Here is a 13,727-nt window from a genome sequence, read left to right as displayed (position 1 = left end):
TCCTGAAGTCTTAATAACAGGCAGGCTGAATGAAGAAAGCAACACCTGTGGGGTCACCAGTCTTACCAGCAGTGTGGGCAGACCCCATGGCAGGTGGGGAAGCCACAGTCTCCTGAGTGCATGTCCAGGCTCAGGACCTCCTGCAGCCACAGCATCCCCATCATCTAAGGGTCATCCCTCATCCAGAAAGCTCACAGCCTCAGCTGAGGTGAGAGTGTGCTGGGCACGGGGAGCCAGCTGAGGATGAGGAGGCAGAGAAGAGTGAAGAGGCTCAGCAGGAAAAGCACTCTATGCAGAGAAGGTTACTCCTGCCTTCAGCCAGCCTGTTTGCATTGTATCGTGCAGGAGAGGTATGGGCTGTGCATTTGAGGAAGTGGCTTTTAGCTGAATGGAATAAAAGGGAACACAAAATGTTCTGTGTTAAGTATCAGAAATAGAAAGAGGAAATGCTTGTGCCTGTTAAGAAGGGTCTTGCAAATTTAAATCACCCTGTTAGTGTTTACTATAAATCATGTTTTTATGCAGATGTTGGTAAATTGCACAGTGATGGCTATTTCCACTACTCTTTGTAAAGGTCTTGTGGTTAAATAAATAGAACCAACATTTTTAATGGTCATGGAGTACTGTGGTTGGTACATCTTTGCATCAGATACTCTCAAACCACTCAGGCAATATTACTACTGCTTTATGCATATTCTGGAAAACCTGTTACTGGTCTTCCTTCAGAGGTCACGAGACAGATTTGCACAGTACCTTTCTGTATACCATTTGAAACCAGGAGGACCTATTAGATCATCTAGGTTGGTCTTCTAACACCCCATCCTATGGAATTTCATCAGGTAAGTCCCTGTAAAGCTCAGCATGTTGAACTAGACAGAAATATTCTGGTCTTGTGCTCACAGCAAAGGCAGAGTATCATTGCTTGTCCTTTGACAGTGGGGGCAGCACGGTGAGCTATTTAACCTGATGTCAAACCTTGCCTGCAAACACGAAGCAAAACCACTTTTGGAAAATGACTGCTGTGCATCTTGTTTTCTCTTGAGACACTTTATTACGCAACCATTTTCATGACAGAACATCTTGGTCTCTAGGAAGAAAAGAACATTGCTTCATTTGTTAGGAGAAGACAGGTCCCAATTTTTTGGTTTGTGATTATGCAGGACAATCTGAACTTGAGAATTTGATTTGAAGACATAAAATTAAGAGCTTTCAAGGTTTTGTTCTCTTTGTTTCCACTAATTGACTGTCATGATGCAGGCAAAGCAAGCTATTGCACCAGGCTCGTTTGAAGACCACCACCACAGATACAGCAGGAACCTGTTTTGGGGGGGTGCTGTGGGTTTTTGAATTAAATGTAACAGGACTATCACTGGTATGACAGGGATCTGCAGGGGACATGCTCCATAGTTGGAAGTATTCTTTGTGAAGGTCTAGGGCAGCAAAGACAACCCTTTTTGCCCCAAAATCAGCCAATTCTTGTTTCCTCTGATATGAAATAAGACTGCGTGGCTTTCCTGGGAAGCAGCAATACAATGTTCTCACGTACTTCGGGAACCAAGTCCCAGGATGTAATAAACACATCAGCTGACAGCAACCAACCAGTGACAGCTGGGAAAGCATTGCTTCATTCAGCAGGCCTTTGGATTTCCTTCTGCATGACTCATTAATGTGGGCTTTGGAGATTATTGTGCTATCTGCAGTGACACCCGGTGGTGATGGAGCAGAGCAGCAGTTTATCTCTGATCCTGGTCCCTCAGAAAGCCAGAGTTCTGTGACTGTTCTGTCTGCAATCAAGAGCAGGTGGAAATACACATCTGAAATGTTGTTTTTCCTGGTAATGAGTACCATTCCTTATAGAACATGAGGTGACAAGTCTTAATTTAGCTGTTATTATTCATACTGCTAATATTTCTAATCACTAGATGTGATTTCATATGCATACTGCCTGGCTTTGACAAAAATTAACTAACATTAGAGTTAAAAATATGAATTGCATATGATTGTATATAATCCAGTCAATGTATAGTAATGCAGTTTAACATTTAAGGAGAAACCATAGAAACTTCCGAGAGCAATGCATCATACATAAAAGGAGACCCAGTACATGTTAACAACCAAATCATCATAGAAGCAAAGAATGATTTGTGTTGGAAGGGACCTTTAAAGGCCATCTAGTCCACCCCTCCTGCAGCAAGCAGAGATACCTTCCACTAGACCAGGTTGCTCAGATCCTGTCCAACCTGACCTTCAGCATTTCCAGGGATAGGGCATTTACTGGGCAACCTGTTCCTGTGTTTCAGCACCCTCATCATGAAAGAATTTCTTCCTCAAATTTCATTTGAGTCTACTCTCTTTTAGTTTACAACCATAATCCCTTGTCCTATTGCAACAGGCCCTGCTAAAACTGTCCCCAGCCCCCCTTAGATACTGACACGCTGCCCTAAGGTCTCCCTGGAGCCATCTCTTCCCTAGACTGAGCAACCCCAAATTTGTATTTTAAGTAAGTTCCATGGGTTTTCTTATGGAGCAGAGTACTAGAAGTGTGGATTTTGTTCTCAAGGAAAGAGTGTTTCCATGGGGCTTACCAGCATTAGTGTCTGACTTGCCTTTTTTAACAAACTCATATTTGAAACGGGTACTCTCAGAGACTGTTACAGGAAGAAGGCAGACTGACTGCATTCAAAATAAGGATTTCCTTAGCCAGAAGGGAGTACTTGACCTGCTGTAAACCAGACAGCGTGAGTTGCCTCCCCAGTTTCAGCCTGGGTCTTAACTTTCTTCCTCTTTCCACTGCTTAACATTAAAAGTGTTTATTCAAAAAAGAAATTGGTGCTGGTTTTATTGGTTTGGTTTTTTGTTTGTTTTATTTTACTAGAAAACAGTAAAAGTTAAAAAAGGTGGCATATGAGATACTTAACTTCCTAACTAATTTTTGAAAAGTTTGTGGTTCTGTTGGCTTTTCAAGTCAGCAAAATACTAATGTCAGAATTCTTAAAAGCCTTCTGGACATGATTTAATTGGCCTTTATAATTCAGACAGTCACAGACCTTCAGGTGACTGAAGCAAACAGTTGTTTGCTTTGCAGCTCAGCTTGGAAACTGCAGCCACGGTTGGCATGAAAGGGCTCCCTCATGGAAGTGATGAACTATTCCCACCTGGGTAGTATACTCACTTCCATGGAAGTGTTCTTACCCAGCCTTTCACCTGACTTGGCTAAGCAAGGAGGTGGTGAGCTAGTGAGCTCATGGATAATTAGGAAAATGTGATCCAGTAAGAAGGTTGAATTTGGGTAGGAGGCAGTGAGATGAAACATTATTACAAATAGAGTGTTTAGGAAAGACATGAGAAAAATAGGAGAGACATGAGAAGTAAGATATGAGAAAAAAAGGATGTTATCACCTCTCTCTCTGCCTTCTTCAACAGGCTCTGTCTCTACAAGCAAGTCCTACAGACTGGAACACCATCCCTCAGTTAGAAGTATCTAGGTGCCTCCTTGGCATTGTGAAGGAATCTACTGACTTGGAGTAAAATGTGGCTCTTGTCCTGAAAGGAAATGAGGTATTCCCATCAAGTCCTAAGTCCTACCTCTACGAAATGATTGGTGTTGTGAGTATAGAAATTCATCAAAAAATAAACTCCCCTGCTTTCCAACTAGTCCTCGGAGCTTAGGTTTTGTTTTGCTCTATTTTAAGGACCATTGGAAAAGCTGTACAGTAATTTTCCTTTAAAGGACCAAGACTAATTAAGACTAGAACTTATTAAATCTAAGGGAAGAGCAAACTCTATGACAGGAGTTTTTCACAGCAAAATAACTAAGAACTCAAGGAACATCCCTAAGCCAAATTACTCTGAAGCAGATTAAGAGAAGTCCAGTCAGTCATTTACATATAGCCTTGCAAATGCTTGTTGTAATTCACAACCTATGAGAAGAAGAGGCCTATTTAATTTTTCAACAGGAGCATGGGCCAGAAGTGCCCAGAAGTGAAATTTCAGGGAGTTAAAATAGACCTACCCTCTCTCACAGAACATTTCTCTAAGAGAGAGACAGGATTGCTCCTGTCCAGCAGGCAGTCATCAGGGAACTCATCTACAATGTTTAAAATTGCCTTCTCTGCATCTCTTTTAAACCTGCATTTCCTATGTCTCAGTCACTACTCTACTACCTGGCTATACAATGGCATACGGTGCTTTAAAGTGGATTCTTTTCAATTTCAGGTGGTAAGGACGATGGGGGAGGAAAAGGACAACAGTAATTTGAGGAAAGAAGGATAGAATTAAAGTTAAAATTAATCTGCAAAAGCTATCAGATCCTAAACAAATAACACACATAGAAAAGCATGATACAATCCAGGAAACAGTATTTAATTTAAAAAAAAACAAGTACAAAATGCCTCTGGAAGTGGACATCAATTTGCCAACATTGTTTTTGCTACACAATTTTAAAAGGGTTTCAAGTCTTGTTTCGCAAGCACCTACACTAATTTCATATTCTTTCACCGATCTTAAAAAGACTGCAACAAGTTGAAATATCAGCAAAAATGTTTTGCAATTTTGTAAAAGTCTGTCTCACAAAATTCAGAGTCAAGAGATATAAATTTACTGTTTGTTAACACACAGAATTAGCATTATGAAGTGAAATTTCTCCAGTACCACAAACGTGTTCACACAGATTACATGTGGCATACACAGAGCCAACCCATTCTTATTTAAGGCTAAAAAGAGGAAAGCAGAATGCTCAGAACACACACTTCCTTTTGCACTGGTTCTTATAGCCCCAAATATGCCCCAACAGCTCCACCCTTAGAGAGCTGCAGAAAAAGACATTTTGGAAGACTGGTCCCTTGGGCACTCAGCTTCAAGGTCAGAACACAAAATTTATTTTGAAACAGCTGCCATGCTGATATAATTGTTTTATCTAATATTCCATACACAAAGTTAGTAAATGATCACAAATTATCGGAAAAACTGACTGTACTCTAAACATGCTTTGTAATTGTATGCAAAAGTATGAAATGGCTGTTTTCCACAGTTTATGCCCAAAAGTGTAAAAATAGTTTAGGTTAGTTTATAACCTAAACTTTAAGAACTTGAGTTAAGAAGAAATGTGTGACGACACTACTATCATATTACCACCAATGCCATTCTGAATCTTCTTTGTAAGATTTGAAACAAAACTATTTACAAGAGCTGTTTATTTTCTCTGCCCCTTCAGCAAAGTGAAATGTAGCACCAAATAGCTCCAATAAATGATCTGATCCTTCCTCGGTCTCCCCTTCCTAATTTTTTGCAATACTCAGAACACTACTTTCAAGTCTGCTTCAGCTACTCAGCTTTGCGTTTCTACACAGCCATACTAGGTTTTATCTCTAACAACAGACAGATATCTAACTTTGAGACACTTCATTGTGCCACACACAGTAGTGAACAGTTATTCAGATTTAAAAGTGGTATTTTGTATTAATATTGCATACAAAATGCAGATAAATAACATGAACTGAAAAATTATTTTAGGAAGGGAAATAAAATTCTTTGGTGAGCATAGAGACAATACATGGAATCTGTTTCTTTGCATTAAAATCCTGTCGAGTTGAGCAGGACTCATACTCTGCGACTCTGCGATTGACACGAGTTAAAATCTGCATGAGTTCAAGTTTCCTTGCATGCTCCTTCAGCATTTTACACAGTGACTGAATAAACCACGAGCCTTCAGCTGAATTCCTCCAGGAGTAATAGCCTGTGGAAGAGAGCAATGTCAAAGTGATCAGACAGAGCAGCCTTTGATACAGGACAGGTCAGCAATTAGAACAATGCATTGTTTCCAATGGCAACCAATGTTTTAAAATAACTCAGAACCACCAACCAACAACATTTAGTTTTTATAATCTTCACAAATTCCAATTCAACATTTTTTTCTAATCCTGTAATTTTTTTATAATCTAAGAAAACCTTAAGTAGGAAGAAAATCAAAAGTCAGCAAAGTTATCTTCTACTGCAGCAATCTTAGCCATGAATCACTTACTACTTTTCATGGAGTACACAAATACAAAGAAGAGGTGACAGTACAGATGGAAAATGTGTTTCAGTGTCATTAGTTTCACGAATATGTGCAGAATTAACAACTACTTCTGCTAAGTGGAAATAGGACATATGAAAGGCTCTGCCACTACCAATTTTGCTTAATGATGCAATACAAATACAGTCAATACACAAATAATATGCTGGTACTTATCATCCACTTCTCCAGATGTGATTGTTTTGTTCTCTCAGAATAATATATTTTCCTCTTGCTGTAAATCATTTGCACAACTCCAATTAACTGAATTTCCAGCAGATGAACATTTGAGGGTTTGATAGTGAGGAGGATATATTCAGGGTTTGGTAAGGGTTTTGTAGGAACTGAGAATAGCAACTACTTCAACAAGAAATAAGTCAAATAAAAAAAAAAGTGATTGAGGGAAGTAAATATTGATTTCCATGAAAGAGTGTATTGGGTGTGGCTGAGCAGGAGTTCCTTTTCCTACAGCAGCCCTCACAGCGCTGTGCTCTGCACTGGTAGCTGGCAATGTGCTGATAACACCCCAGTCCTTTGGCTGCTGCTGAGCAGCGCTGCCTCCCCAGCATTCCCCCCACCAAGGGGCTGGGACTGGGCAAGATCCTGTGAGGGGACACAGCTAGGACAGCTGACCCAAACTGAGCAAAGGACATTCCATACACGTGACTTCACCGACTGGCTGGGTCCCACTGCAAGCTGTAATTTATAGCAGGAGTACAGGCTGACATGGATACAGTCCCTCACCTGGAGCTGTGGAATAGGCATACAGGAAATCTGCCTCTACAGGTATTTTCTGACACATTGTTTCTTCTGATCCACTGTCTGTCTCAATACCGGAATCTAGTTCTGTCCCTCTACAAGCCTATTCGGTAGAAAGAAGAATGGAAAATAATATTAAAACAGAAAAGTAAAAGGCAGTGATCACTATAAAAACACTGATATTTTGCATTTTAAAAATTATATCATGATTAAAAAACTGCAAAAATAACAAGAATTTGTGTCACATTTCCATTAGACAAACTCAGAAGAAAAGTAGTAACATTTGTTTAAGTCAACTACAAGACAGATAGCTAGATATTCATTCAAAAGTGCACTCAGAAACTCATTCAAATATTATCTAATATTTTATTTAGTACATAGAATTAATGCAATGCCAGCTGTTATAAATACCACCTACCTAACAGGAAAATTGTGCCACTTTAGACCTGAATAGAATCTTACTCTGAAAGTAATTACATTCAAATCTATTCTAGAAAGGATTAACTTTTTGCACTAATAATTAGTGGGAAATGGTATTTTTTCAACTATCTGGCTGATTTGATCATCATTGTTCAGCTGTACATCACCTGAATGAAAAAGAGCTTGGGTTTTCCTGCTAAACTTCTGCACCTGTCCCCTCTGAAAAGGCTTGTTAGTGCTTTCAGTTCAAGAGCCCCATCTGTGCCATAGATCAATCCTTCGTCGCCATGGCTTAGCAACACGCAAACAAAACTGCTTCGCTTGCTGTGATCTTCTTCAGAAACTTGAAAGAAAAAAGAATTGTCTTAACTTCCTGTACTCTCTAAAAGCTTGGAACATTTGATCCTTCCTAGGTCACAGAAGTCTTTAAGAACTAATTTGCATGTTGAGAAACCTCCAAAGAGTTTTCACTTATTTACAGAAGAAGCCTGCCTACTTTACTTCAGGAGGTTGGGCACAGGAAACCCCAAATTAAGGGCCAACCCTACCCATTGCAAGACACGGCCACAGAGCTAGGCCACGAATACTGTCAGGAGACAAAAAGGGTATTCCCACAGTGTCTCAAAGTCTGAATGATACACCTCATTCATGCAATAATGGTCAGTCTCATCATCTGGGATTGGACTGATGGAATACCCTGGGTTTTGGGAAAGAAAGGAGAAGTCCTTCCTCTCTTTCCTGTTGGGGATGCTTCAACTACTTGGATGACACAGGAACTAAATGCAGCATGATGGCTGTTGCTGCTCCTGCAGGGACTTGGGTACTAGCAGTACTCTTCTCGCTCACTTTTTACCTGTGCTGAGGTCTAGAAAGATTCCTGAATCCTCCTTATTTTATACTTACAGTTATTTAAGCTTGATATAAAGTGTAGTTTTATACTTTTTTCCATACTTTTTTTCATCTTGTGGTATACAAATAGCATAGAATCTATATTCTCCAATGTCTTTTGCTGCCTGGCATTGTGGGAAATGTACTTGAGGACCAAGATGACTTTTTCAAACTTATGAAAATATACAAACAAGGTTAAAGGAAAGGATCCAAAAGAAATTATGAGTGGTAACTCAAAAAGATGCAAGAGTTTGTAGATGAAAAATAACAACAGTCCCTAAATCTGAAGTCTTACTGTTTTGTGCTTAACAAAACACTAAATTTCTGTTCTGGAAGAAATGAATTGTTTCAACTTTACTCAAATGATGTACACTCAGGCATTTCTACAATTTATGGACAAGCATTGCATTTAGAAGAGTCCCATTTTCAGCTACTGTCAGCAGACCAGCTAGAACAATACTAATGAATTAACCATGTCTGGGAACATTTTCTGGCATAAATATTAACGGGCACTAAAGACCCACATCTCTATTAGCAAACACTTTCATTAAAAAACTAAACAAACAAACAAAAAAACTCAAACAAAACCAAACACAAAAACCAAGACCAGGATTGCTGCAGGCTAACTGCTGTTGGGAATAATTACTGGAACACTTTCACAGTTTAAGTATGACCTGGAACAGTCTGGGAGAGCACTAGTGGGCAGGAGGCCCAGTCATGGCAGAGAACCTTCCAATAGTTAACTAGAACAGCCTGTGTTCCAGGGCTCCTGAGACCTCCAGGCACCATTTCATGTACGGGTCTAGATGTAGCCAAGTCCAAACAAAGCAGGACTGACGCAGTAGTAAAAAGCTCTCACTTGAAAGAAGGGCGTTTTGTTTCACAAGTTAAACAAAATGTGAGTTGTTTATCCAACAGAAAATTCAGTCCACACACGTGCAGTTCTGGTCCCTCAATCAGAACCCCTCTTTGGGCCACACCACTAAGCATTAAGCACAGAACCCCTCTACCCAATCTAGCAGTTTTCTTTCCAACTCACAGAGCTTCAGTGATCCCAGGGTCAGAATATAAATCAGTCTGCACTTAAGTTTCAGCCTTTTTTCCATCCTTCTTTAGAAGATGAAAAAGGATACGGAGACAACAGTCATGGCACAAAAGATGGAGAGACAGCTAAGATGAATACACATAGAAACTATGATGTACATGCCATCCTTAGCAATAAATCACCAGAAGATGTGAAATATCATCTAAAAGAACCCAGAAAGAAGAGATGTGAGGGCTAGAGATGTATTTGGAAACAGTGGTTGACTTAATGCACACACACAACATGTAATAACTTACCATTTTTCAATAGTTTAAAAATGTTCTCACATGAAAGATCATTGTTGATCTTTACTTTATATCCCAACTTCATAAAAACTTCTCTGACACTTGCAGCATCTGCATCAGTACCTGAACGGGGTGACATGCCTGTAGACAAGAGAAATGTGTTAATTTTTTATATTATAGAGATGGCATGGTCCAATTGAGCTAAATTCTTTTTCTTGTTTATACTTGTATCAGTCTGAAATATTTCATTATTCCAGATGCACGATAGCAGAGACAACACTGCACTGTTACATGGGCACACCATCTCCCACCCTCTGTACCTGTATTGTAGATTTATCTGCATCTTGGTTTTGTATCTACTTATCTATTTAAGGACATAAGAAGAATTTAATTTGCAAAATAGAAATCATGACTAAAAGGTGAGACAGACTTGTAGCGCTGATAAATTTTCCTCCTCATTACTGCTACACCCTAATGTGTTCCCTCTATGCATATTTGGAAGAATGGGCTGAAATGAATCACACCCATGACCTAATTTTAGAATGCAATCAAAACTGGTATGCATATTCAATTTTGGAGAATAACACATGGCTGGGTCCATGTGTCTACAGATTTATCTAAATTAAGGAAGAAAGTAAAAAATTTGTGAATGGTACCGGTATTTCTGTGGAAGTTCTTATTGTTTATTATTACACATTCACCCATCTCTGGATAATCCATTCTGTAACTGTAGTCTGGCAGAATTCCAGAGTCCATAGACTTGCTAGCAGGTAGGTTCTTTCTGTATAGAAACCAGACAAAATTCAGGTGTCAACTTCTGATCTCTTTCTTCAAAATAATGACAACAATAGGCTATTTTAGCAAGCCCAATGAAACTGCTGAGGTTGCATTTGTAGTAACCTTCTGTGGAACTTGCAACAAGCTTGAAATTAAAAGAATCAAGGAAGAACTGCTTAAAATTGTAATGCCTCTGCACAGGAGAATATGAAAACCATGAAAACTTAGTTTAAGGATGCCCATTACTGTATCAACAAGAAATCAGTTGGGCTTTTTTACTATCATCTTTTGAAATCCATGTACCTGGAGGAAAGGTTAGCTATGAGAAAGCAAATCTGCTCTGAATTCTAAACAGAAGTTATTATCATTGAATTTCCACAAGAAAACATTCAAAACCTAAAAAGATGTGGCAGATGTGTGCTTTTTTTCTGCTTAAGCAATAGCCCCCAGTGTGATGGCTCCATCTGGATGAAGCTGGACTTTGGGGAGACAGCTAACACAACAGCTAAGAGCCATAAGTCTTCCTCAACATCTAAGGGCTGGCTGAGCATGCACTATCCCACAACATGGCTCATATGCAAGTACGACTGTAAGTCACTTGTCCTACTCCACATACAGCAGGCTGCACACCAGGATCTCCCCTCAAGCACAGATGCCTCTCTCAGTTACTCCTCGAGGCTGAGACATCCTTGGCCCCAACAACTTCTGGGTAACTGATAGCATGCTAACTTTAAAATCTTAGCTCAGTGATATCAAGGATTGATTGTGCACATATAATCTCTTAGACATAAACTGCTGACCAGACTTAAATTGAAGACTTCAACCAAAAGTACCTCACTTACCCTTTAAAACCTGGAATAGATTTTGCATCTGCCAGATCTTGCCCCAGATGTGGTCCATCTCCTATGTCTGTCATTATTGCTTTCAATTATCAGCTTGAAAATGCAAGAAAATACAAGTATTATGACAGTTCACAGAATAACTTTAGCCTAGGATATTAGGAGGCAAAAAAAAAAAAAAAGCTTTCTGAGTAATCTCCACACATTTTATATTTGAAAGAAGAACATTAATTATTGCCTTCAAAAAGAGCTCTGGGAAAAAGTCTGCAGATCCCTATGACCAAATCATTGAAAGGACCTACAAAAAGCAAGGTAAGAGAGAAACAAATCAAAAAACAATCTTTAAAATATTGCAATGTCCCCAGACACATTAGAAATTAAGAACCAAAAATCAAGCAATACAAGTTATTAGATATGTACAAAGACTAACATAGATTAGAAATTAGGTCATAGTAGTTTGAGAAATGAGTAATTTCTCTGCATTCCATTTCAAATAAAACATGACTGCATCCCATTCTAACTGGTGTATGTGAAGGCAATTGCAATAGTAGTAAAATAAAACCACAACAATAAAACTTAAATCATTTGATGGAATGACCCCTACGCTGTGGGCTATTTACTTTAATGAGAACACGGGCCAATAAATTGTAATGGATACCAAATCAGAAATAAATTTAAAAGCATTAAACCTCCGCGGTTACTTTGTGTATACTCATGGAACATACTACCAAAAGTTACCTTAAATTCAAGTGTCAGAAAACAATTATGCATCATAAATTTAAACCACCAGACAGGACAAAGTAATAAATGCTTAGTAATGCTGAGACCTCAAGAAGATCAAACAAGGCATTGCAAGGCAAGAATTGTACAAAAACTTACTTCAGCAGATATATTTATGGTAAATAAGAAGTTATAAGTAACCAGACCAAGTAGCAAGATTTGCTGGTCAGATATGATAAAGTTTCTTATTTAAGGCTTAAGTTCTTTGGGGCAAACTATATTTGCCATCTTACATCATGATATTATTATTATTATTATAATATTAAGTCTCAACTTTGTATCTGTACTCCTGTTAGTACAATACAAACACTTCTTTTTGTGGCAACAATTACTGATTCATCAGAAGCACTAATTTGGTTAAGTATAACCTGCTTTCTTAACTTGTTTTTAGGAAGACATTTACTTACATTTTTAGTGGCTTCAAAAGATCTTCTGTCTTGCTCTGAATACTGTTTCAGAGCACTGATGTAATTAAATCTTCTTCTTCACCAAATTATTCCAGACTTGACAACTGTATTATATAATGCAGAAAACAGGAAATTTCCTGAAAATCAAATTACCAAAACACAAGATTAGTATTTTAGAAATAAAATGTCTAAACCACATTTTATCATTATATTTTAGAAATTTACTTTAAAAACAGTATCATAGGGTAGGAACTAAATCTACAATGCTGAACTAGACTGCCTAGCCTCTTGATCTGGATTCATCCATCCTAACTTCAAAGTCTAATTCATTAAAAGTGCCCTGAGGGAAGAAAAAGGCAAGAAACTCCAAAGGGCAATTCAAATACCTATGACCTGCGGCACGACAGTGATCCAGCCCTATGCCCTAGGGAGCAGGGAACATTAGCACTGCCAGCAAAGTCTAGTCTATAGTGACAACTAGTGTGTGCACCCAGCTCTAACTGAAGAGCAGAGCTTCTGATCCCCAGCAATTGGAAAGAATGCCTCTCAGCGACAAGGACGCGCTAAGTTCTCCTGCTGCAGCACAGCCCAGCTTCAGGAGTTTCTATGACTTGTTCAACCATCCCTACTACAATATCCTTTATATCCCAACTTCGGTTCTCAGCTTTCCTGAGCTCTCAGCCTGAGCAAAATTTGTAGGAAAACATCCAAGCATTCTGATGCCACTCATACTCTTCCTCCTCCTGGAGAAGGACTAGGTGCACAAGCACAACCCAAACCCTTCAATGAGAGAGGGAGATTAAGAGATAGGGAAATTATTAACTTCCTTCATCTGTTCTTTGTCTAACAACAGTAATAACAGCCACACCATATAAAAAAGCACAGCATCATGTGTCAACTCTATTATCAAAACCAGCTAGCAGGTGCACTGACAGCAGTGTAGCCATGTCAGCACACAAATCAACTTCTGCTAAACCCCAGGTGTTGGTCCTAGCTGTTTGGCACTGTGAAGGTCTGCAGTGCCAGTGCTGCAAGTCCACGAAGAAGAGAGTGTAAACTAGTAAATATGTACCTCCATAAGCTGAGGCTAGCTCCTGTTTATCAGATGAGCCACCTACCAAGAGCTACTTGGAGAAAGACTCAGCCAAAGTACAGGGAAAGCTAACACTCTCTAGCCAACAGATGAGCTCTTGGGATCTAGAGGGAGGCTAAGTGGCTTATTAGGCTCTCCTGCATTCACATCAACCAAACTGCTGAACAGCAGCAGCCTTAACTAAGCAAACTGCAGACCCCCGTGAGCACTGAATGCTTCTTAAAACATAAATGTTAAGGCAGGATGCAAACACTAAGAGATATCTTCTACATTTAAGTGACCTTAAAATAAGACTTATCTCCTTGAACCTTTAGCGACCTTAAATCTTAAAGCTCTCAAACTGCTGTCCTTGATCCAGTGCCAAAGAAACAATGAAATTGGAA

General features: G+C 39.1%; 1 protein-coding gene across 1 annotated transcript in view; it reads right to left on the bottom strand.

The window, feature by feature from the left end:
* Nucleotides 1–4,341: 4,341 nt before the first annotated feature.
* CASP3 (caspase 3) overlaps nt 4,342–13,727 on the bottom strand; it is a 12,283-nt gene continuing 2,897 nt past the window's right edge. The window contains exons 2-8 of the mRNA XM_038134350.1: nt 12,252–12,388; nt 11,068–11,160; nt 10,105–10,229; nt 9,461–9,589; nt 7,399–7,574; nt 6,797–6,914; nt 4,342–5,734 (exon numbers count right to left, since the gene is read on the bottom strand). Coding sequence (XP_037990278.1) covers nt 5,508–5,734; nt 6,797–6,914; nt 7,399–7,574; nt 9,461–9,589; nt 10,105–10,229; nt 11,068–11,141 — 849 coding nt within the window. The 5' untranslated portion in view covers nt 11,142–11,160; nt 12,252–12,388 and the 3' untranslated portion in view covers nt 4,342–5,507. The remainder of the gene's footprint in view (nt 5,735–6,796; nt 6,915–7,398; nt 7,575–9,460; nt 9,590–10,104; nt 10,230–11,067; nt 11,161–12,251; nt 12,389–13,727) is intronic.

The sequence above is a fragment of the Motacilla alba genome, chromosome 4, assembly GCF_015832195.1.
Source record: "Motacilla alba alba isolate MOTALB_02 chromosome 4, Motacilla_alba_V1.0_pri, whole genome shotgun sequence".
Lineage (NCBI taxonomy): Eukaryota > Metazoa > Chordata > Aves > Passeriformes > Motacillidae > Motacilla > Motacilla alba.
The sequence above is the reverse complement of the archived record's forward strand: the minus strand, read 5'-3'. Positions and strand labels throughout refer to the sequence as shown.